Below are 26,409 nucleotides of genomic sequence, written 5' to 3'. Positions count from 1 at the left end.
AATATGTGTCATGTGTGCTGCAGTCAGTTTTCTCAAGTGGAAAGCAGTTGGGTGAATGGCCTTTAAGAAAGCTGCTGGTCCTGTAGAAGTACTTTGGGAGAAAGAGGGGAGGGTGCCAGTTACTATTACCCCCTCTCATCAATCTCCAATTGAAGTCTCACAGTTGACCAAAATTTCTATCCTCAGTAAGAAGTCTCACAACACCAGGTTAAAGTCCAACAGGTTTATTTGGTGGAACGAGCTTTCAGAGCGCTGCTCCTTCATCAGGTGAGTCCCCTCATGAAGGAGCAGCACTCCAAAAACTTGTGATACCAAATAAACCTGTTGAACTCTAACCTGGTGTTGTGAGACTTCTTACTGTACCCACCCCAGTCCAACGTCGGCATCTCCACATCATGTCTATTCTTCAGTGCACTGCGTAGTGTGATCCATGTTCCCAGCATAACTTGTCTGGTCCTGAAGACACAAACGGACCAGTTTTGAGTGGTTCTGTTGAGCATCAGTTCGGCTCAGCTGTCCATGGCCACCACGGGGGTCTGAGTCTGAATTGGGGAGACAACCTTCTCTAGACTATGATTGGATTTTTCAGCCACTTGGTCGCTGCCTCATATCAATCCATCGTCAGTTCTTCCGGACTGTTAATCCTCCAAACTTTCTTGCTTTGACATCGACCAGATAATTGAGTCCCCTGTGGCAGTTTGTTTTTCAAGACCAGCAGATCTTTTCTGTTTTATTTAAGTGAAATTTCAATTAGTCCCAGACTGTCCCAGGAGTGGATTGCCCCCTTTAACAGTCTCCTCCAGAGATCCCCCTAATGGATTTCAGCCCCAGGGGAGGGGGTTCTGCCGGTCCGGGTTTTAAAATGTGAATTTCATTGAAGAGTGAAGAGAGCATGCTGGCCAGACCCATCTGGCGGCTGCACTGATGCTCACACAGCTCAGCTGGCTCAGACACATTTTTGCCTGCTCTGCTCTCGCCTCGTACCCAGCTCACTTATTTCAGTGATCTCGACAAGACTGGAGCTGGTATTTTGGAGACGTTTCCTTGCAATTGTGATTTGACCAGTAGAGTGGGAAAAGAATGGAAAAAAAACACACCGAAACTGTTACAGGATGTGGTTTTTTACTGAACACGCAGCGATGAAGATTAAAATTTTTGATGCATGACGTTTTTTTGCAAGAGCAAAAGGAAGTGAGCGGATAAATTTAGAGCTACAAACTTCATTTGTACAATCTGTATAAGGATCGAGCCACTTTCACGTATGGCTCGGCTCCCCCCTCCCTGTATTTCTGGGAGTCGCTTGTTGTGCTTTGTCGCACTCCAGCCTTTTTCGAGTTAGTTCTTGCTCGTAAAGCTCATCCAAGTTTCCTTCAGGGTCAGTAACTTCCTTCCCTGAGATGAGAGAACCTTTCTTTGTGGGTCGTATTTGGATTGTTCGCAATTCCTGAACAGACCGCCGGTTTTGTTTGAAATAATTTTTGGGGCAAGCCTTTCTCAGGTAAATCCATTATTTGTGTTTGAATTTGTATGTTAATAGTTCTAAATGTCGTTGTAGACTGTGTGCCTTGGTGCTAGTTCTGAAAGAGCACGAGAGCATTGCCGCAATGTAAACAGTATTTTGTTTGGTCTTTACGATATAAACCTTCTTTTCAGCCTTTGTTTTCCTTTGATTAAATGTCACAGGAAATGTGTTACAAAATAAACGTGAATTGTCTGAAGAGCTCTTTCTTTAACCCGTTATGGACCAACTAAGTCTATAAATGTCTGAAAAACATAGTCTCCAAGGCATTATCTTAGAATATTTAATAATATTGTTTCCCATTGATAATGAAGAAAGAATGATCTCTTTACATCAGTTGGCATTTATATTCCAACTGTATGAAGTTTATACATATGGAATAAAAGGAGCATCAGTCTTCAAAGGGTTAAATGTTCTATTTACTATTTGCTTCATAAGTATTTTTGCACAATTCTGATGCATGTGGAATTACTTTTGTTCCATTGACACCATAAGTATTGTTACACCACAGGAGTAAATAAAAATTCAGCTGGACTTGCATGCTGAATTCTTTACACATATTTAATGATGTATTAATGGCGTCTCCTTCCCCTCATAAAATACAGACTTTATTGGAAAGTACAGCATGGCTACATTTCTTTAAGAAAAATGACTATTTTACAAGGTTTTATCTGTAGTTAAAGACAGTTTGGAACTAATCTCCAAAACTTTAACAGAATGTGATAGAGCGTGCTTTGAAAACTAGTGGCAATTATTTAAAAAACTAAAACCAACAATTTAGCTAATGATGAAACTTTGTTCCTCAGCTCACTGAGTCTGGCGTTGAGAATTCCAGCTTGCAGTCCCTTAAAAAATACATTTAATACCTTTGTTTTCATATTAACTACCATTCCAGTTCTTTCAGTAGGTTTCTGTTGTAGAGGTAAAGAAGAAATAATAAATGCACAGTATTTCAATTATGCACATGGATTGAAAACAGAAGTTTCCTCTCAGTCAGGTTAGGTAACTTCTGAAGAGGATGTGAATTCCCAGTGATGTCTTGTAAACTTATGAATGAAAAATATCCTGACTAAAACATAAATGTAATATGAGATTTGAAAATAGAATCCTTTGGTCACTGAAAAAAACAAGCATAACATTCATTGCAAGTAATTCTTTAAAAAACAAAGAATGGTTTAAAGATAATTATTATCTGTAAATAATAATTGTTAAAGATACTGTTTATGAACAATTATAGAACATTTTTAGCAAATCAGAACTGACTCAATATTGAAGTCACTCTCCCATTTGAGGCATTTGTTTTAATGAGTCACAGAAGACCCACTGCGGCATGGTGGCACAGTTGATCAGCATTGCTGCCTCACAGTGCCAAGAACCAGGATTTGTTTCCCGGCTCGGGTGACTGTGTGGAGTTTGCCCTGTGTCTGCATGGGTTTCCTTCAGCTGCTCCAGTTTCCTCCCACACTCCAAAGATGTGTAAGTTAGGTTGACTGGCCATGCTAAATTGGTCCTAGTGTCAGGGGCATTAGTACGGTAAATACTGAACTTAGTCGTGCATCGATATTCCGTCTGCCACTTAACAGACCACAAAACAAACACCAAACACAAACTTTAGAGCAGATTTGACTTTGTCTGTCAATAGCAGCAATACAGAAAGGCATGCCAGCTCCTGTAGTTACCCTAATTTAGCAGAGTTGCCACCCAAAGCTGATAGGGTTCGAATGCATATATGTTAATCAGAATTGAATATATAATCTGGCCCCAATATCGATTTAAATCTCTGAGTGGGCAAGCTTTTACACCAGGTGAAGCCTTGCAAGAAGAGGTTTGGGGAGCCAAGGAGGACTTCTAGGTAAGATTTTATATTCCTCCGTGGGGCCAGGAGGAACAGGAGTTAATATGAGGCCCTATGGTTAAAATTGCAGTGGCCTCGTGGGGACTGTCCCTCAACCTCTTGAACCGATACCACCATTAAATTAAACCATGGCTGATCTGTCACTGTGCCTCATCTCTACTGCCCATCTTTGCTCCATAACTCTTGATACTCTTGCCAAACAAAAACTATTGATATCAGTTTTAAAATTTTAAACGACCCATCAATTTTTCGGGGAGAGAGTTCCAGATTTCCACTATCATTTGTGTGTAACATTCGTGTCTGGTTTTAATCCTGAATGACTTGGTCCTAACTTTGGCCCTTATTCTAGATCCTCTTGTCACAGGAACTGGTTTCTATATATTGAATGCTGTTTTCATTTGAAACACCTTGATCAGATACTTTTTCAACCTTCTAAACTTAAGAGAATACAAGCCAGCTTTATGCATCCTGTTCAATGCTCAGAGACTCTTTCCCCTGTCTGGAGAATCATGAGCCAGAACGTAGCACTTGATTTTACAGATCACCTATGGATGACAAAGCAGCTGTGTGGACCCATAAAATAGGGTGCAGTGGCACAGGCGGTGTGCCCACTGCTGATCAACCTGCCCTGCCACCCTGCCACAATTTTACAAGTTGCGGTGGAGATGTCAGGTGGACTGCCCACCCTTGGTCCAATGAGGGCCTTAAGTGAGTAATTAATCCAGCTACTACTCAGATTTAATGCGTGGTAGAAAAGACCTGCGGACTGCTGTTTAGTGGGGGCATGGCGGTTGAGGGGTGGGGGGGCACTCCTCTTTTCTTTGTCTCCTGTGCCAATCAGAAGGCTCCTTCGCAGTTTTTCCTCTACATGTTCATCTTCTCCCCTGCTCTGCCCAATATGACTGCTCCACCGCTCTCATTGGAGCTTGCCAGCATGGCCACAGCAAGATCTGAGACTCGTGTGGACGTTTGGTTCATCACTGAACACTTTCTCGATATCCTCAGTGCAGTACCGGCAGTGGCCACAGCACCTGGTGGTGCCTCAGTTACAGTGGAGCTGCCAATCTCCGATTAGCTGGCAGCTCTCTGAGATGGCACTTCCTCCTGGATGGGGTTGAAAGTCTCGCCTCATAACAATTAAAGGCTTGGAAAAAATAAAGTCAGATGAGCCAGGCCAACAGAGGCTGGCTCACCCCTGCACCCCCCTGTTACCCTCCCCACCCCTTCCCCCGCCCCTCGACATTTACAATGGGAGCCTGTTCTCAACACACAATCCAGTCTATAATCTCAGGATGAGGGGGCAACCATAGGACTCAGTTAAGGAGAAAATCCTTCACTAAGAGGGCTGCGGATCTTTGGAATTCTCTACCATAGCCAGCTGCAGCTGCTCAGCCATTGAGTCTACTCAAGGCTGAGATAGATTTCTGAACACAGGAACAGGCTATGGGGATTGGACAGGAAGTGGGGTTGAGGTTGTGGATCGGCCATAACTGTACCTCATGTCAGTGCAGGTTTGAGGGGCTGAAAGATCCACTCCTGCTCTCACTTCTTAAGTTCTTGGATGTTTCTGGTCAAACAATTCTCAGATTGTTCTCAAATGTTGTATGCTGTGCTGGTTTACATCAACGGTTCAGCCCTAACTTCACAACCTTCAAAGAAGCACATTTTTTATTCCCTCATCTGAAAAGGACTTTTTAAAGAATGCTAAAATAACATTAAGGTGTGTGTGGAATTATAAAACTTTATTTGCAGGATCTTGTATGTTAATTAGAGTCTGCAGTTTTTATTAATATGACCCAGAAATGGAACAAGACCTCTAGGAGTTAAAGCACAGTCTGCTTGTTTGGTTCTCGGATGAGCGTAAACTCATTCTTGTTGTACCAGTTTTATCACCACCAAATTAGCAGTTATTCCAGTCACATAAAATTCTACCAGCACTTTTTATGTCAACTATCAACAATGAAAACAGGAAAAGCTGGAAATGTCAGTGGCTGAAATAGAAAGATGGGTTAATGTATTGGGTAGGAATCTCGAATACTTTGTGTTAATGTTCCATATTACCGGCGCTTTATCTTTTTCCAGAATTAGCTATTAAATATTTTCAGATCAGCAATTAGATAAAAGATACTGAGAGAGAACATGCAAAACCGCAATCAAAAGGTCAACATTTTGAGTTTTACAAATGAAGAGCACTGTGATCAATAATTCCATGTTGAAGCATTAACTAGGTAATAATGGTGTGCCCAATGGTGCCATCATTTGCTAGATATAGTATAGGAAATTAGAACCATTTTAGCCCTGAATTAGTGAAACAGTACAGACGGTTAAAACAGAGAAAACCAAATGTAGAAAACCTCTTGCCACTAAGACGTTGCATTGTTAATACTGCTAAATATTTCTACGACTGCAGTTGTGTTGCTAAGGACGAAATCCATTGAACAAACTGAATTTGACATCTTTGATGAATATAGTTCATCCAATTTGTGGTTCATTTATTTGATTAAGATTTATTTAGTTTCCCAGAGGAATCTGAATCTGTCATTTATTGCTGTTCTGCTGTTGATTCTATCACTTTTTGTGCTTTTCTATTTTGAATTAGCATCTGTCACAATGGGTTGTGGCCTACCAAAGCTGGAAAAGCCTGATGAGAACAGCCCAGGCAAAATATACTCAACACTTAAACGACCACAAGTGGAAACTAAAGTGGGAATAGCCTATCAGTATAAACACCTGGATTTCACCACAGCAGAGATTGGTAAGTGATGGCCATGCTTACCATTTATATTATTGTGACTTAAAGCAATTGATTCTGATCATTTGCCTGATGATATGTTACTCACCAAATGTTCTCATGAATGATTTGGCTGCCTGTTTAAATAACGAAAATCATCTCATACCATTGATTTGTGATAACCATCCTTCAAGCTGCTTATGATAACTATACCAGCCACTTTTAGACAGTCACACATAGGGGAATCTTAATTCCTCAGTAGGAACAGTAAGAGAGGGGTAAAGGGTTGGTTATTTTCAAAGATGCATCCTCTTCTGGTATTAATGGAGGTGGGTTGGGGAACTAACGAGAGTTAGATCTATCATTCAAATATTTTAATGAGGCTGCATGCCTCCAAGTTTAGCTCTGTTTTAAGTTTAATTGCTGCGAATTGGGTTTCCCAAAGCTTGGCAAATCCAACAGCTGAAAGGAGGTAAGAATGGCTGGACATAATAGTTAAATGCCTTTCTAGCACTGCTAGTGGGCCAGGAGTGCTTTCCCCACTACCCCAGCACAAGCAAACCTGTTTTCTATTACATGCTATTGGAATTCCACAGTTAGGCCCACTGATCACTACAGCCTCTTCCCAATTTCACCACAAATGGCCTTTCTGTCCATCATACCTCCAATGCCTCGGTCGTCCACTCCAGTCTATTTCACACCCTCTGCACGATCACTCTGATGGTCTGTGCATGGACCACATCCCTCTCTCCAGCCCCTCCAAATGACCTAAATGGCAGATTAATTAAACAGGTATTTAGCATCAGTCTCCACTATAGAGAATACAAGTAATCTTCCAGAAATTACTGTACAGGGCACTGGTGAGGCCACAGCTGGAGTACTGTGTGCAGTTTTGGTCGCCGCACTTGTGCAAGGATATTTTGGCCTTGGAGGGAGTGCAGAGGAGGTTCAGTAGGCTGATACCAGAGTTGAGGGGGTTGAACTATGAAGAGAGGCTGAATAGACCTGGCTTGTACTCGTTGGAGTTTAGAAGGATGAAGGGGGATCTTATTGAGACGTATAAGATGATGAAGGGGATGGATAGGGTAGAGGTGGAGAGGTTCTTCCCGCTCAGAAAGGACAGCAGGACTAGAGGGCACAGCCTCAAGATAAGGAGGGGGCAGTTTAGAACCGAGTTGAGGAGGAATTTCTTCACTCAAAGGGTGGTGAATCTCTGGAATTCTCTGCCCGTTGAAGTGGTGGAGGCTACCTCGCTAAATATATTTATGACGCGGGTACTTAGGTTTTTGGTAGGCAAGGGGATTAAGGGTTATGGGGAGAAAGCGGGAAAGTGGAACTGAGCCACTTCAGATCAGCCACGATCTTATTGAATGGCGGGGCAGGCTCGAAGGGCTAGATGGCCTACTCCTGCTCCTATTTCTTATGTTCTTATGTTCTAAATCAAGATATTGGAGGAAGGAACTCTGGAAAATTACAATCATCAGGGAAGTGATATTTAGTAAATTGTTGGAGCTGTGGGCTTATTCAAGTGTCTTAAATGGTTAGCGAGATAGTTAATGTGCTGGTTTTAATTTGCCAGAATTCCTTAAATTTGAGAAAAGTTCTGTTAGATTTGAAAATAGCAAATGCAATTCCTTTATTCAAAAAGGGAGGGGGACAGGCCATCTGTCATAGGGAAAATGTTAGAAGCTATTATTAAGAATGTTAATGCAGGATACTTAGGAAAAGCCAACAATCAAACAGAGTTAACATATTTTAATGAAAGGAAAATCATATTTAATAAATTTATTGAAATCCTTTGAAGGAGTCACATGTTTTGAGGATAAAGTGGAACCGGTGGATATACTGTACTTAGATTTCCAGAAGACATTTGTTAAGATTATTGTGGAGATTAAAAATTCATGGTGTAGAGGTAACATATTGGCACGGATGAAAATTGGCTAGCTAACAGGAAACAAATTGGTTTCTTTTCTGGTTGCCAGAATGTAATGAGTAGTTTGCCACAGTGGTGTGGCATCAATTTTTTACAATTTTCTTTTACAATTTATATAAAAGACTTGGATGAAGAGTTTGAGGGCATGGTTGTTAATTTTGCTGATGACACAAAGCTGGTTGGAAAAGTAAGTTGTGAATGGGACATGAGGAGGCTAGAAAAATTCATCCATTCATAACAGCATGAAAACGGGAGCGTTCCACATCAGTCTTTTGGGCAAGTTCAGCACTGCGATCCTCCAGCACTCAGTCAGTATTTCTGACAGCTTGGAGCTTTGCACTGGATGGGGCGGCACAGCCTACGTCTGCTGGTGAAGCCAGCAGCAGAGCGCTTAGGTGCTATTGCATAGGGTGTGCTGATCACACAGTGAACTGGGAGATCTCCACCCCCACCCTGCCCACATGGACATCAGACACCGCCCCATCCCCCTGCCCCCATAATCACTGGTGGCATTGCTGCGCCCCCCCCCCCCCCCCACACCAATTACCAATATGGGTAACTGGCATCAGGACTCTCCCAGTGAGTCTCCTGGCGGACTCCCGAGCTTGCCCTGTCACAACACCGTCCATAACTCCCCCTACATGACCCCACCCTGCATTACCTGCTGCGCAATCCCCCCTCCACACAAACCCCCCTGCATGATTTCTCCACATGACTGTCCTGCGCGATCCCTCCTTGCAGAGCATTCCCCTTTCAGAGCTCCCCCATTACACAGCTCACCTTTGCACAGCTTCTCCCCTACATAAGTCCCCCCGTCATTTTGTATACCCTCCCCAGTCATAGCCCTACCCCCATTTAGGTCACATCCCCTTGGCATTGCCACAAGCACATGTATATCTGATGCCCAACCAGGCAATTCAAGATTCCAGATCGGCACTGCCAGGGTGTCAGCTGAGCATTACCAGGCTGGCACTGTCCAATGGCCACTGGGTACATGAAAGATTGAAGGGACAGTTTTGTAAAATAAATCATCAGCAAAACTAATGATAGGAAAGAATGAACATTGTTAATTTTATATCTCTATGTACATATTGGTAAGATCATAAATGGGACAACTTCTGGTATCGGTTTTATTTTCCTGCCAAATGGTCAGATTCAATGATCAAAAATAAATTTGTATCATCAATAATATATTTTACATTAGTTGCTTAGTAATAGCGTTTGGTACAGATAACATCAGCAATAATTACATATTCGATGAGGTGAACTGATTCCTCGGATGGTGCAGTGAAATGAATGGAAATATTGCCTCGAAGGCAGTCCACTGGAGTTGAATTATTGAGAAATAAGGACAAATGAATATAGGTTGAGGAATAAGCACTGTAACAGATTATAACAGGAAAGAGAGGAGAGGAAGGAAAACAAGGGCTGTGTGCTGAAAACAAGGCCACAGTTGAAACAGCTCAATGCATTCCAGCTGCCTGCAGACTCCACTCCTCACTCCACATTCTGCTTTTCTAATATCACATTTTCTTAAACCTGACAGAAATATAGCTTTCCCATCCATCTTGTTTCTGGTTGATCTGATTAGGTTATTATTACAAAAATAGTAACTATGCACTCCCAGTTATTTGACCTTTTTTCAGAGCATTCCACATGTCTTTGTGAACATTTTAATTGATCTTTTTCAAGAAATTAATGGCTTGATGTAATGAATACAACAAAAATATCATTCAGAATATTATTTGATCATCTTTTATTAAATGTAGAAATATGTGTGTATGTACAAAAGAGGGGATATCTTAATGCCACATCTTGCTAATTGTTAAGTAAACAACTTTAAAACTTAAATTCCTGAAGGGAGACTTAACTGTTGTATTCGCCTTAAGAATTTTCTTCGAGTCATATATATATAAAACGCCACTGTTCATACAAAGTCTTTCGACAGTGCAGCAACTCCAACGTGTGAAGTTATTATACTCTGAAGTCAGTCACAGATTTGAGTACTAATCTCAGCTGATGCTGAAGTTTGCCTGCCTTCATTTTCACCAGTTCTTAGACAGACTCTGGATTGCAGTAAATGTGCCCCAGGGTGGGACATCACATGTCCTGTTGGCCAATTACTGAACAGAAGTAACAATCTCTATTGAAGAAATCTACATGCCAGGCTCATTTATTTTTATAAAAAGGAAGTGTGGCTACAAGAAGGAGAAAGGAACAAAGAAACGTTACTGCAGTGACACTTATGTAAGGTCAAACCCAATTAAAAACTGAATGGTTTTGATAGCTTGCTCTGTTTTGGATTATTTGCACCCAATGAAACTGTTATTTATGACTTACCTGTACCCATTTGTTGCTTATCAAAAGATTTAGTGCATAAGCTGCTAAAGCCATTCAACTGCTGACAAATTTAACATTCATACTTCAGCAAATTACCAGTAGTAGTGTTTCCAAATTAGTAAAGGTTTTGTGGAGCAAACTCCCTTGATGACTCATTGAGATTATACAATGAAAAACTGTGTTATAGAGTCCAGCTTCAATCCTTGAAGTGTACTGAATAATTGATCTCAGCTGTGGTGGCCTCAGCACCTTTATGTTTGGGAAGGAAATTGACCAGAATTTCTGGTCATTATCCAGCAAACCTTGTATGATTTATGGGGACATTGTGTAAAGGCAGGATCAGTTTTTGACTTTCAGTTCTCCTCTTATCATTCCCCCCTCTATTAACAGCTGACTTGTTCTACCAAAGCTGACACATGAATCACAGGGACTGGCTATCTGTGAGACAATGGATGGAAATGAATACCGTCCCTCAGTTTGGTGGTGGAGAGGCATTTAATTGGGTGGGAACTCTGCCATCTTGCACCTCTGCCCCAGATAAGCTCATGGCAGGAAGACCGTGGATGGCCTTTCTGCCCTTTCATCAACTGAGGCCCTTAAGTGGATAATTGATATCTCCTTATGGGCTAAAACCTGCCTCTGCTGGTATTAGCCTTGGTAAATGGGGTTCCCCATCCAGGAAGCACAACAAGCACAACTGTGAGGGGTTGCTTACATAGATTGGGTATCTGTGAGACAAGTCAACAAGGAGAAAGTGGGTGGAATTTAATGCCTTACCCAAGTTTAACAATGGAGGGATATTTAACAGGTTGTTAATATAAATGTGACAAACTCCTGCTGAGCTGGATGTACATTCAGTTGTATGTTTTAGGCTTTAAGGTATTTCTAACAGAGTAAAGATATAAAATTGTCTCTTTTTATTCAAAGTGCTCACTTAAATTACCGTAAATTTACTGTTAACATTCAAAGTAATCAATACATTTTGTTCTTTAACAGAATAGTGAAAGCTTGCTTCAGGTGCATAACCTCACCTAGTGATGATGGGATTTGTCTGTACGCTTCATATCAGTATTATTGTGTAATCCTTCCATGTACAGGACACTATTAAGCTAGCCTTCAGTTGCCAATTTTGAAAGAATAATACACATTAGTTAATGGATTTACTTTAAATTCCACCATGAAGGTCTCCTTAGCAACATGAGAACTTAAGAAATAGGAGCAGGAGCATTCCATTTGGTCTTTCAAGCCTGCTCAGTCTTTCAGTAAGATCATAGCTGAACTTTTACCTCAACTCCCCTCGCCTCATATCCCTTAATTCCCTCAGTATAAAAAGATTTATCGACTTCTCTCTTGTACATAGTCAGTGACTGAGCAGCTAAAGCTGTAAGGTAGACAATTTCAAAGATTCACAACCCTTTCAGTGAAGAAATCTCCCCTCATCTCCTTATTCTGAGACTTTGACCCCATGTTGTAGATTCCCAAATCAGGGGAAGTATTTGCTCAAGCACCCATCCTGTCAAGCCCCTTATGAATTTGATATGCTTCAACTAAATTACTTCTCATTCTCCTAAACTCCATCCATTTCTCATTGTGCTTTTTCTCCTGCCTCATTCCATATGAATATGATCAGAAGCACCACTTTCCAAATCATGCAATCTAATTAGCATTGGTTATGCCAGTACAAAGTTTGCCTTGTTCCATTTGGCCAAGGCAGATTCACTGCCGCATCATCAATCTCTGGCTCCCTTGTTATGTTCACTGCTTTGGAACCTTAGTTGCTGTAGCAAATAAAACCTGCCACAAAATCCCATCCTGCCTAGATTCGATTTGTTCGCTCCGGTTTAGTTTTGATGGAAGGAATATATCTTCCTGAAATGAGGCTCAGTATTAAATAAAGAACCAACTTAAATTTAAGCAACACTATTTGTGACCTCGGGATAACCCTCAGCTAATGAAGCACTTTGGAATTGTGGCAACTCTTGTACTATAAAGAAATGGAGCAGTCAATCTGTGCACTGCAAGGCCTCACAAATAGCATTTGATTTGATTTGATTTATTATTGTCACATGTATTAACATACAGTGAAAAGTATTGTTTCGTGTGCGCTATACAGACAAAACATACCACTCACGGAGAAGGGAACGAGAGAGTGCAGAATGTAGTGTTGCAGTCATAGCTAGGGTTTAGAGAAAGATCAACTTAATGCAAGGTAAGTCCATTCAAAAGTAAGAACATAAGAAAAAGAGCAGGAGTAGGCCATCTAGCCCTTCGAGCCTGCCCCGCCATTCAGTAAGATCATGGCTGATCTGTCGTGTCTCAGTTCCACATTCCCGCCCTCTCCCCTTAACCCTTAATCCCCTCGCTTATCAAAAACCCATCAACCCGCGTCTTAAATATATTTAGCGAGGCAGCCTCCACCACTTCAACGGGCAGAGAATTCCAGAGATTCACCACCCTTTGAGTGAAGAAGTTCCTCCTCAACTCCATTCTAAACCGCCCCCCCTTTATCTTGAGGCTGTGCCCTCTAGTCCTACTGTCCTTTCTGAGCGGGAAGAGTCTCTCCACCTCTATCCTATCCATCCCATTCATCATCTTATACGTCTCAATGAGATCTCCCCTCATTCTTCTAAACTCTAATGAGTACAAGCCTAGTTTATTCAGCCTCTCCTCATAGTTCAACCCCCTCAACTCCGGTATCAGCCTAGTAAACCTCCTCTGCACTCCCTCCAAGGCCAAAATATCCTTGCGTAAGTGCGGCGACCAAAACTGCACACAGTACTCCAGCTGCGGCCTCACCAGTGCCCTGTACAGTTGCAGCAAAACCTCCCTACTTTTATATTCAATCCCCCTCGCTATGAAGGCCAGCATCCCATTCGCCTTCCTGACCACCTGCTGCACCTGCAAGCTGGGTTTTTGCGACTCATGCACAAGGACCCCCAGGTCCCTCTGCACCGTCGCATGCTGCAGTTTTTCGCCATGTAAGTAATAGTCCTTCCTACCATTATTCCTACCAAAGTGGACAACTTCACACTTGCCAACATTAAATTCCATTTGCCAGTTCCTGGCCCATTCGCCCAGCCTATCTAGATCCCTCTGCAGACTTTCCACACCCTCCGCACAATTTGCCGTTCCACCAATCTTGGTGTCATCAGCAAATTTCGACACCATACACTCGGTTCCCTCCTCCAGATCATCTATATAAATGGTAAATAGCTGAGGCCCCAGCACTGACCCCTGGGGCACTCCACTAGTCACCAACCGCCAATCCGAATAGCACCCATTGACCCCCACTCTCTGCCTCCTATTTGACAGCCAATCCCCTATCCACGCTAACACCCTACCCCCAACTCCATGCCCCCTGACCTTCTGTAATAACCTCTTGTGCGGCACCTTATCAAACGCCATCTGAAAATCAAGAAACACCACACCTAGACACATCCTCATAGAACTCCAATAAATTCGTCAGACACGACTTCCCCTTAACGAAACCGTGCTGAGTCTGCCCTATCAAACAATTCTCCTCAAGATGCCTCGCTATTTTCTCCTTGATGACGGATTCTAACATTTTACCTACAACAGACGTTAAACTAACCGGCCTATAATCCCCTGCCTTTTGCCTGCCACCCTTCTTAAACAACGGCGTAACATTAGCCGTTTTCCAATCTTCCGGCAGTCTGACAGCAGCAGGGAAGAAGCTGTTCTTGAGTCATTTGGTCTGTGATCTTAGACTTTTGTATCTTTTTCCCGAAGGAAGAAGGTGGAAGAGAGAATGTCCGGGGTGTGTGGGGTCCTTAATTATGCTGGCTGCTTTGCCAAGGCAGCGGGAAGTGTAGACAGAGTCAATGGATGGGAGGCTGGTTTGCGTGATGGATTGGGCAATGCGATAAATGGTCACGAAGACCCTAAACAAACAATACTTATATGAATGTCCATTTAGCATTATAGATTCTCCTTGAAGCCTTAGTCAACAAGGCATACAGCATGCTTGCCTTCATTGGTGGGGGCATTGTGTTTAAAAATTGGCAAGTTATGTTGCATCTTTATAGAACCTTAGTTAGGCCACACTTGGAATATAGCGTTCAATTCTGGTCGCCACACTACCAGAAGGATGTGGAGGCTTTGGAGAGAGTACAAAAAAGATTTGCCAGAATGTTGCCTGATATGGAGGGCATTCGCTATGAGGAGAGCTTGGAGAAACTTGGTTTGTTCTCATTGGAACGATGGAGGTTGAGGGGCGACTTGATAGAAGCCTACAAGATTATGAGAGACATGGACAGAATGGATAGTCAGAAGCTTTTTCCCAGGACGGAAGAGGCAATTACTAGGGGGTATAGGTTTAAGGTGTGAAGCGCAAAGTTTAAAGGAGATGTACAAGGCAAGTTTTTTTTCACAGAGGGTGGTGGATGCCTGGAATTCAGTGCCAGGGGAGGTAGTGGAGGTAGATATGATAGTGACTTTTAAGGGGCATCTTGACAAATACATGAATAGGATGGGAATAGAGGGATATGGTCCCCAGAAGGATAGGGGGTTTTAGTTCACATGGGCAGCATGGTCGGTGCAGGCTTGGAGGGCCGAAGGGCCTATTCTTTGTTCTTTGCTCTTTGAAATCTCTAAACACATGAAACTTATATGAATGTCCATTTAGCATTATGGATTCTCCTTGAAGCAACTCCTATCTGACACAGCGTGAAACATGACCTAGGACAAAGACAATGACACAGAATGGGGCTATGTGCATTTATAATACACACACTTAGTTAGTATTTTCAGCTGTTCAGATATAAAATGTTCATTAAATCATTTTAACTATCTGATTTAAATGGATCTCATTACCCCAGGGAGCAAGGGATGGGAGAGCGTGTGTGGTTGTCGTGGGAATCTGTTAATGTGCCAAACAGATGAAAAATTCAGCCTATTTTTTTCAGCACTACAGGTATCACACACAACCGCAAATCTCCATTCAACAAGTTACACACCTTAGCTTCCTCTATTACTGTACATTGTAATGTCTTCATGTGCTTATTGCTGGGATAAAAGCCACCACAAAACAAATATTCCAAATCACATTTATCGAACAAAATATTAAAATTGCACACAAAAGTTAGCTAATCACCTTTGTACATTTCTTTTGAGCCTTTAGAGTCATAGAGGTATACAGCACAGAAAAAGGCCCTTTGGCCCATTGCATCTGCGTGGGTCAAAGACAAACCATTCGCAATTCCAAACCCATTTTCCAGCACTTGGCCCATAGCCTTGCATGCCTTGGTGTCACAAATGTGCATCTAAATACTTCATAAATGGTATGAGGGTCTCAGCCTCTGCCATCCTTTCAGGTAGTGAGTTTCAGACTCCCACTACCTTCTGGGTGAAAAAGTTTTTCCTCACATCCCCACTATAACCCCCTTTCCTTAAATTTGTGAATCTAGTCATTGATCCCTCCACCAAGGAGGAAAGTTTCTTCCTGCCTACTCTATCTATGTCCCTCAATTTTATACATCTCAATCATGTCCCCCCTCAGTCTCCTCTGCTGCAAGGAAAACAACCCCAGTCTATCCCAATCTCTCCTCATAACTAAAACTCTCCAGCCCAGGCAACATCCTGGTAAATCTCCAGTAATATCAGATCCCTCCTATAATGTAGATTCCAGAACTGCACATTGTACTCTAGCTGTAGCCCAACCAACATTTTATACACTTCCAGCATAGCTTCCATGCTCTTACACTCTATGTCGCAGCTAATAAAGATAAACAACACCATATGCTTTCTTAACCACTTTATCCACCTGTCCTACTATCTTAAGAGACTGATGTACATGCATGCCAAGGTCCCTCTGATCCTACTGCTTCCCAAGATAGAAAAAGAAATCATCGATGTAGAAGGAGACTATTCAGCATCGAGCTTGCATCAACAACAATCCCACCCAGGTCCTATCCCTGTAACCTCATGTATTTACCTTGCTAAGCTCGTTGACACTAAGGGCCAATTTATCATAGCCACAACCTAATCTGCACATCTTTGGAGTGTGGGAGGAAACCGGAGCACCCAGAGGAAACCCACACCAACACAGGGAGAATGTGCAAACTCCGCACAAACGGTTACCTGAGGCCGGAATTGAACCTGCATCCCTGGCACTGTAAGGCAGCAGTGCTAACCACTGTCACGTTGTATTCCCTTGCCTTGTTTGTCCTGCCCAAGTGCATCACCTCGCACTTATCTGCATTGAATTCAATTTGCCATTGATCAGCCTATCTGATCAGCCTATTCATATCCTTCTCTAATCTAATCATCCTCTCTATTTACCACCCCATCAATTTTCATATCATCTGTGAATTTACTGATCAACCCTCCATAATTTATATAAACCACACACAGCAAGGGTCCCAAAATTGACCTCTTAGGGACCCCCAGACTTTCAGTTTGAAAAAAACCCCTTGATCATCACCCTTTGCTTCCACTCAGCCGATTCTGGATCCAATTTGCCAAATTTCCTTGGATCCCATGGACTCTTAGCTTCGCTATCAGTCTCCCGTGTGGAACCTTGTCAAAAGCCTTGTCAAAGTCCAAGTAGAGCATGTCAAATCACTTGATCACTTGTTCAATCAAAATTCAGTCAAGTCGGTCAGATGTGACCTCCCCTTCACAAAACTGTGCTAACTGTTCTCGATTAATCCCTGCCTCTCCAAATGCAGATTAATCCTGTCTCAGAATTGCTTCCAATGGTTCCCACACCACTGAGGTTAGACTGACTGGCCTGTTGTTTCCTGGTTTATCCCTTTCTCCTTTCTTGAATAATGGCACCATATTGGTTGTCCTCCGGTCCTCTGGCATCTCTGTTCCAGACAGGAATTGAAAATTATTGCCTTTGTTCACTCTTATAGTTATGCCCTTATTGAGATGCCATTGCATAAGGTTCATGGTGGAAGATATAGGAGGGATGTTCGAGGTAGGTTCTTTACTCAGAGAGTGGTTGGGGTGTGGAATGCACTGCCTGCTGTGATAGTGGAGTCGGACACTTCAGGAACTTTCAAGTGATTATTGGATAGGCACATGGAACACACCAGAATGATAGGGAGTGGGATAGCTTGATCTTGGATTTGGACGTAGCTCGGCACAACATCGAGGGCCAAAGGGCCTGTACTGTGCTGTACTGTTCTATTTTACATGTTCTATATTCTAATAGTTGCAGCATGGCTGGCAATTCAGTGGGACAGACTTTGGTGGGAGATAGGCTTGCAAGGTGGCCTCAGACAGCTCTGACTCCAGAAGGATTGCAGCTCTTTGCAGCCCTTTGGCATGGATGACAGCAGTCTAGGCAGTCTAGGCTAGCTAGCTGACAGACAACAACGAGAGGACTGGCAAAATGGCAGTGGTGAGAGGACAGATGCAGTCATCTTGAGAGAGGACAGAGGTTTGTGTTGTGTGAAGCCACTGTCACCCACTTCAGGTGCCAGCTCAGAGCGGTAGTAATCTGTTGGAGGATAAATTTGCGGACTGCTGCAAAACTTTGCAAATCCCCTTGAGCACTGGAGTCCATAGTCATTATGGCAGCGGACTGAGGTTGCTTGACAATAAACTACGATTACATAAGCCTTAGCTAAGCTTCCACACAGCACTCAGATTGTGGATAGTTCCTGCTTGTGCAGCAATGGAAACGAAGACATTGACCATCAAACACTGCATTATGTTTAAATCCACAATTGCTTTTGTGGAGCTGACTGCCATCTCCACACTGGAAAAGATAGACTCAAAGCTCTACACAAAGCCATATACCAAGTCAGTGCTAGAGTATTCCACACTCCATAACATTGATTGTAGGTTTTCTTGTAGACCAGCCAGTGCACCAAGCATACTGTACATGTCCAAGAACCTTTCCCTGTAAACTGTGCTATTGAGCAGAACCCGTGTGCCTTCAACCTGTGCTGCCCCTCCCCCTGTCCTGATTGCAGGCCACTCGTCACCAATGACTCATCATGTGCAGATCCCATCTCTATGCTGCTCTCTAAAGTAAATGCAGTGTCAGTATCTGAGCTACTGGGTGCAGGTGCAAGATTGAAAAGTGGTGTTTTATCATCATAAGTCTGTTTCACTTCATGCAGCTGCACCACCACCTGGCCAAATGGCCGTTCTTAGAGATCTGAAAGAAAGGCAAGTGGTAGGATTGCAGTGATAGGAGATGGGGTAGGGTGGGAGGGCAAAAGGGTCATAAGTGAACTATGTGCAGCTTGGGATTTAGATGTGATTGTATGATGAGTGGGACGTGGGATGTTAGGAGGAGGATTGGGCATGAGGATATCATCATCATCAATCCCCTAAGCCCCGCCACTGGCTATAACCTCAGTTATCGTTGCTTCAGTGATGGTCAGCACCATTTTCTCTATGGGAGTAAGGACATACAACTTGGCTTTGTCAAGGGCAGGTTGTGCCTTATGAGCCTAGTTGAGTTCTTTGAAAATGTGACTGAACACATTGAAGGAAGAGCAGTGGATGTGGTTTACATGGACTTCAGCAAGGCATTTGATAATGTCCCCCCTGCAAAACTTCTTGAAAAAGTGAGAGGGCATGGGATCCAAGGGCTTTTGGCCTTGTGGATCCAGAACTGGCTTGCCTGCAGAAGGCAGAGAGTGGTTGTGGATGGGTCTTTTTCTGCATGGAGGTCGGTCACCAGTGGAGTGCCCCAGGGATCTGTTCTAGGACCCTTGCTGTTTGTCATTTTCATAAATGACCTGCACGAGGAAGTGAAGGGATGGGTTGGTAAGTTTGCCGATGACACGAAGGTTGGTGGTATTGTGGATAGTCTGGAGGGATGTCAGAAGTTGCAGTGAGACATAGATAGGATGCAAGGCTGGGCGGAGAAGTGGCAGATGGACTTCAATGTGGATAAATGTGTGGTGGTCCATTTTGGGAGGTCCAATGGGATGAAGGAGTATAATATCAAGGGTAGGATTCTTAGCAGTGCTGAGGAGCAGAAGGACCTTGGGGTCCAGGTCCATAGGACTCTTAAATTGGTCTTGCAGGTGGAGGATGTGGTCAAGAAGGCGTATGGTGTACTTGCCTTCATTAACCGAGGGATTGAGTTTAGAGTCGGGAGATTGTCAGACCCCACTTGGAGTACTGTGCTCAGTTCTGGTCGCCTCACTGCAGGAAGGATGTGGAAGCTATTGAGAGGGTACAGAGGAGATTTACAAGGCTGTTGCCTGGATTGGGAGGCATGCCTTATGAAGATAGGTTGAGGGAGCTAGGTCTCTTCTCCCTGGAGAGATGAAGGTTGAGAGGTGACCTGATAGAGGTTTATAAAATGTTGAGAGGAATAGATTGGGTGGATTCTCGGAGGCTGTTTCCCAGGGCTGAAATGGTCACTACGAGAGGACACCGGTTTAAGGTGCTGGGAAGCAAGTACAGAGGAGACGTCAGGGGTACGTTTTTCACTCAGAAGGTGGTGAGTGGAATCAGCTGCCGTCAGTGGTGGTAGAGGTGAACTCGCTGGCGTCTTTGAAAAGACCTGGATGAGTACATGGGATATAATGGGATTGGGAGTTACAGATAGTTCTATGGCCTGGTAGTTATGGATGTGATTGGCGCAACTTGTGGGCGGAAGGGCCTGTTTGTGCTGTAGTGTTCTATGTTCTATAATGCTGCAACTTTATAAGACCCTTGTCAGACCCCACTTGGAATACTGTGCGCAGTTCTAGTCGCCTCACTACAGGAAGGATGTGGAAGCTATTGAGAGGGTGCAGAGGAGATTTACAAGGATGTTGCCTGGATTGGGAGGCATGCCTTATGAGGATAGGTTAAGGGAACTAGGTCTCTTCTCCCTGGAGAGACGAAGGTTGAGAGGCGACCTGAGAGAGGTTTATAAAATGTTGAGAGGTAAAGATAGGGTGGATTCTCGGAGGCGATTTCCCAGGGCTGAAATGGTCGCTATGAGACGACACAGGTTTAAGATGCTGGGGAGTAGGTACAGAGGAGATGTCAGGAGTAAGTTTTTCACTCAAAAGGTGGTGAGTGAGTGGAATCGGCTGCAGTCAGTGGTGGTAAAGGCGAACTCACTGGGGTCTTTTAAGAGACGTCTGGATGAGTACATGGGTGTTAATGGGATTGAGGGTTATAGATAGGCCTAGTAGATAGGGATATGATCAGCACAATTTGTGGGCTGAAGGGCCTGTTTGTGCTGTAGTGTTCTATGTTCTAACTGTATCTGTGCTGCTCCCTGTAGTTATTCACCACCTTGTCTTGTAAGGGAGAGGAAAGAATATCAGTGAACATGGTACAATGCACTTACCTGTTGTGGCTGTCATAGGTAAATAGTTGGCAATGTGTCCAAGTTGTGAGGTGTGGGTGTGAGGCTTGCAGTACTGCTGAGTGTAAGAGGATGAAAAAATTGTGACCTGTGTCATGACTGAATGAATTTATTGGTGGGTGAGTGATGTGGTGTCACCTATATGTATAGTATGTGAAGTTACTGTTGGTGGATTATGGTGTTTGATGATGCAATTACTAACCTTAACCAATCATGTGATGTCGTTGAACTTCTTATGGCATCACCTTAAAGTCCTTGGGCCTAACATTGTTGGCATTCATCTGCAAGGACATCTTCTCCCATTGCCTTGCAGTTTGTCTAGCACCACCTTCTGTGGAGAGGAGACTTCTCTCCTCCTGCTAATGCCCCATGCCCAGGTCTCTGCCAAATTGTGCATTTCAGTTTCCTTCCCAAATCAAAGTCATGCATGAAAATGAAATGCATTCTAGCAGCACCTGCTCCTTTAAAAGAAGCATGTTTTCTTTAAATAATGCTTGCTTGCTTGAATTCATGTTAGACTCTCACAACTTGCTGAGGCATTGAGCCCTGCAACAGCACGCTTAGCACAGGGTGCAAGCTGAAACCATGTGTGAGTGAGAGGTGATGCACTTTGGGAGGACTAACATGGAATATAAGAGCAGGGAGGTTATGATGGAGCTGTATAAGATGCTCATTAGGCCACAACTAGAGTAATGTGTGCTGTTCTGGTCACCACGCTATAGTAAGGATGTGATTGCACTAGAAAGGGTGCAGAGGGGATTCACCAGGCTGTTGCCTGGTTTGGAGCTTTTCAGCTATGAAGAGAGGTTGATTAGACTGGGCTTCCTTTCCTTAGAGCAGAGAAAGTTGAGGGGGACTTCAGTGAGGTGTACAAAGTCATGAGGAACATTGATAGATGGATAGGAAGGAACCTATCCACTTAGTAGAGGGGCCACAGATTATGATGAGGGACAGGAGATTTAGAGGGGGTTTGAGGAAAAGCCTTTTCACTCAGTGGGAATCTAGAACTCACTACCCGAAAGGATGGTGGAGGCGGGAACCTTCACAGCATTTGAGAAGCATTTAGATGAGTACCTGAAACGCTGTAGCATACAAATCTATGGATGCAGTGCTAGAAAATGGGATTAGAATAAATATAGACACGATGGGCCAAAGGGCCTCTTTCTGTGCTGTAAAACTCTATGACTATGTAAATAAGCAACAGCATAATGTTTGTGTGCTGTCTGCATCAGAATGATCTGCCATGGATTAATCGGCATCGCAGTTTTTTTCCACAATGTATGTGTTAGATGTGTAACCTTCATCAGTGCTAAAACACTCAGTGCAACACAATCAGTGCATGCATTGCTCCAATTTCCGTGCTTAAGTCTCACTTAGACATAGCAGCTAATGTGTGCACAGCGAAGTCCCACATGTACTAATTAGATAAATATTTTGATTAACATCATATGACTGTCTCTGTCTTCCTTGCTTTCCCTCTCTATTAGTCTGAGGTTTGGACTGAAGTTTTAACTGGACTACTTTTCGAGATAATATTCAAGCAGTTATTTCCTTCCTAACTATGTGAACCATTAAATGACCTTATTCCGTGGAAACTGATTTTGAAGAACTATTTAACAAAAGCTCTATTCACACAGGAATACGCTCACACACTGTATAAAGTAAGTAATGATGCTTGACAGCAGCGCATTCAGACAGGAAATGTTTCGCTGAAGGCATTATACCAAGATTTTAAACTTTTGTCTGTAGCTTGGTATTGTAACTTACTGCACATTTTACCAGTGCACCTTGTATTTAGATTTGAGAATAGTCTCACAGTACTGCTAGTGAATTACTGAAGTAAATTAATATTAATTATTAATATTAATAAAACTAATTTATGTGTAAATTAATTTTGAAGAGCCATTAAGAATTCACAATATTATCTAAATCAGTTTGTACCTCAAAATTGCAATCGGATGGGAGATTCTATATGGGGGGATAGATAGTATCCCCCAGAGTCACAAGGAATATCCCGTATCTTCTGAGCAGTGGCAGTTCCCGACCCTGCGTTGCTGCGTGTTTCTCCCAGGTTCCTCTGATTCCAGCATCCTGCAGGGAACTCTGTCAGAGTGGAGAGTTGGGAGAAAAGAGAAGATTCTCCTCTTTTAAGTCACTAGCTGGCATATGGTAACTTTAAAGGTCCAGTATGGATGAGTGAATGGGTATTTGATTGGATCTGATTTATCGTTGTCACATGTATTAGTATGCAGTGAAAACTATTGTTTCATGTGCGCTATACAGACATGTACAAATGATTTGGAGGAAAATGTAACTGATTTGATTAGTAAGTTTGTAGACAACACAAAGGTTTTTGGATTTGCAGATAATGATGAGGACCATTAGGGGATACAGCAGGATAGAGATTGGTTGGAGACTTGGGAGGAGAGATGGCAGATGGAGTTTAATCTGGACAAATGCATTTTGGAAAGTTTAATACAGATAGGAAATATATTGTAAATGGCAGAACCCTTAAGAGTATTGATAGTGGGATCTGGGTGTACAAGTACACAGGTCTCTGAAAGTGGCAATGCAGGAGAAGTTAGTCAAGAAGGCATACGACATGCTTGCCTTCATCGGCCAGAGCATTGAGTTTAAAAATTGGCGAGTCATGTTGCAGCTGTATTGAACCTTAGTTAGGCAGCACTTGGAATATAGTGTTCAATTCTGGTTGCCGCACTACCAGAAAGGTGTGGAGGTTTTGGAAGGGTTATAGAAAAGATTTAATAGGATGTTGCTTGGTGTGGAGGGCATTAGCTATGAGGAAAGGTTGAAGAAACTTTGTTTGTTTTCATTGGAACTGCGGAGATTGAGGGGCAATCTGATAGAAGTCTTCAAGATTAAGAACATAAGAAATAGGAACAGGAGTAGGGCATCTAGCCCTTCGAGCCTGCCCCACCATTCAATAAGATCATGGCTGATCTGAAGTGGCACAGTTCCACTTTCCCGCTTTCTCCCCATAACCCTTAATCCCCTTGCCTACCAAAAACCTATCTACCCGTGACTTAAATATATTTAGCGAGGTAGCCTCCACCACTTCAACGGGCAGAGAATTCCAGAGATTCACCACCCTTTGAGTGAAGAAGTTCCTCCTCAACTCCGTTCTAAACCGCCCTCCCTTTATCTTGAGGCTGTGCCCTCTAGTCCTACCGTCCTTTCTGAGCGGGGAGAATCTCTCTACCTCTACCCTATCCATCCCTTTCATTATCTTATACGTCTCTATAAGATCCCCCCTCATCCTTCTAAACTGCAACGAGTACAGACTATTTAGTCTCTCTTCATAGGCCAACCCCCTCATCTCCGGTATCAGCCTAGTGAACCTCCTGTGCACTCCCTCCAAGGCCAATATATCCTTGCGCAAGTGCGGCGACCAAAACTGCACACAGTACTCCAGCTGCGACCTCACCAGTGCCCTGTACAGTCGCAGCAAGACCTCCCTGCTTTTATATTCTATCCCCTTCGCTATGAAGGCCAGCATCCCATTCGCCTTCTTGATCACCTGCTGCACCTGCAGACTGGGTTTTTGCGACTCATGCACAAGGACCCCCAGGACCCTCTGCACCGTAGCATGCTGCAGCTTTTCACCCTTTAAATAGTAATCCCTCCTACTATTATTCCTGACAAAGTGGATAACCTCACACTTGCTAACATTATACTCCATCTGCCAGGTCCTCGCCCACTCGCTCAGCCTATCTAGCTCCCTCTGCAGACTTTCCACACCCTCCGCACAATTTGCTTTTCCACTCATCTTTGTGTCATCAGCAAATTTTGACACCCTACACTCAGCCCCCTCCTCCAGATCATCTATATAAATGGTAAATAGCTGAGGCCCCAGCACTGATCCCTGCAGCACTCCACTAGTCACCAACCGCCAATCAGAATAGCACCCATTGATACCAACCCATTGATTATAAGGGGCATAGACAGAGTGGATAGTCAGAAGCTTTTTCCCAGAGTGGAAGAGTCAATTGCTAAGGGTCATAAGTTTAAGGTAAGAGGGGCAAGGTTTAAAGGAGATGTACAAGACAAGTTTTTTACACAGAGGGTAGTGGTGCCTGGAATTCGCTGGAGATAGTGGAAGCAATACAGTACAATAGTGAGTTTTAAGGGATGTCTGGACAAATACATGATTAGGATGGGATTAGAGGGATATAGTCCTCAGAAGGATAGAGGGTTTTAGCTCAGTTAGGCAGCATAGTCGGTGCAGGCTTGGAGGGCTGAAGGGACAATTCCTTTGCTGTAATTTTCTTTGTTCTTTGCTCTCAGAGCATACCGTTCATAGAGAAGGAAAAGAAAGAGTGCAGAATGTAGTGTTACAGTCATAACGAGGGTATAGAGAAAGGTCAACTTAATGCAAGGTAGCTTCATTCAAAAGTCTGATGGCAGCAGGGAAGAAACTGTTCTTGAGTCGGTTGGTATGTTACCTCAGACTTTTGTATCTTTATCCCAACGGAAGAAGGTGGAAGAGAGCATGTCTGGGTGCATGGCGTTCTCAATTATGCTGTCTGTTTTGCCAAAGGTATGTGAGTGAGATGAGTAGGTGGGTGAGGAGGTAGTGGCTTGTTGGTTGGGTAGATGGGTATGGTGGTAGATGGGTGGTTAGGTGGATGAGGGTAGATGAGTGAGAGAGCAAGTGGGTTGGAGGGTAGGTGGATGGGAGTAGGTGAGTGAGGCAGTAGGTGGCGAGGTGGGTGACCTGGTACATGGCACAGGCAGTTGCCAGATCAGAGTGACACGGTGGCACAGGGGTTTGCACTGCTGCTCCACAATGCCAGGGATCTGGGTTCAACTCGACCTCAGATCACTGAATCTGTGGTGTTTGCACATTCTCCCAGTGTTTGCATGAGTATCCTCAGGGTGCTGTGGTTTCCTCCCACACTCCAAAGATTTGCAAATTAGGCTGATTGGTCATGCTAAATTGTCCCTTAGTGTTGGGGGGGACTAGAAGGGGTTATAGGGAAAGGGCCTGGGTGGGATTATTGTCGCTGCAGGTTTGATGGGCGAAGTGGCCTCTTTCTGCACTGTAGCGATTCTATGATCAGTTTGGCAGGATAGTCAAATTTGTATGGGAGGGTAGTTGAGTCTTGGGATAGTTGGGTTGAGGGGGTAGTTGGTTGGTTGGGGGCTAGTTGTGTGAGGTCAGTGAGGTGTTCATCTTTTGGGGGTTGCAGGGGGTGGAGTATCCTGGAAGCTAGTCTGACTGTGATTAATTGTGGGCTCAGGTGCCCCACTTAGTCCTGATGTCAGGGTCCTGGAGCTCTTGGGAAATTCTACCAAATGGCTACAGAAAAATCAGGACTGGGAATTAAAGATCACAGCCTATAACGTACCTGGAAAAGATGAAGAAACTTTACATATCATAAATAACATTGAGACACTAAGAAACAGGGGGCGCAGTCATCAATATGACAGAAATTGAATACCCAGGGATAAAGTTAAAATTAGTAAAGGATTAATCACATTAATCGCTGTAATCGCCTAATAGTGGAAAGGAGGCGGAAGAGAAAATATGCAAATTAGGAAAATGAAATCCGAATCATTGGTGATTTCAACCAGTCCAAAATTAATTGTCCAGAAGAGTTTCTAAAAGGGTTTAGGGAATGGACTTCCTCCAATGTGTGTTAGATAACTGAATATATAAAAGCCAAACAAGTGTGGATCTGTTACCGGATTTGTCACTAGAGCAGGTAAAAGA

At 43.4% G+C, this 26,409-nt stretch overlaps 1 protein-coding gene across 1 annotated transcript in view; it reads left to right on the top strand.

Annotated features, from left to right (window-relative positions):
• The first annotated feature begins 917 nt into the window (after nt 1-917).
• Nucleotides 918-26,409, top strand: part of LOC145361306 (raftlin-like) — a 110,972-nt gene continuing 85,480 nt past the window's right edge. Inside the window, exons 1-2 of the mRNA XM_080216962.1 lie at nt 918-1,498; nt 5,974-6,129. Of these exons, the coding sequence (XP_080073088.1) occupies nt 5,985-6,129 (145 nt within the window). The 5' untranslated portion in view covers nt 918-1,498; nt 5,974-5,984. The remainder of the gene's footprint in view (nt 1,499-5,973; nt 6,130-26,409) is intronic.

The sequence above is a fragment of the Carcharhinus amblyrhynchos genome, chromosome 2 (assembly GCF_965287045.1).
Source record: "Carcharhinus amblyrhynchos chromosome 2, sCarAmb.v2.hapA, whole genome shotgun sequence".
NCBI classification, from domain to species: Eukaryota; Metazoa; Chordata; class Chondrichthyes; order Carcharhiniformes; family Carcharhinidae; genus Carcharhinus; species Carcharhinus amblyrhynchos.
The sequence above is the reverse complement of the archived record's forward strand: the minus strand, read 5'-3'. Positions and strand labels throughout refer to the sequence as shown.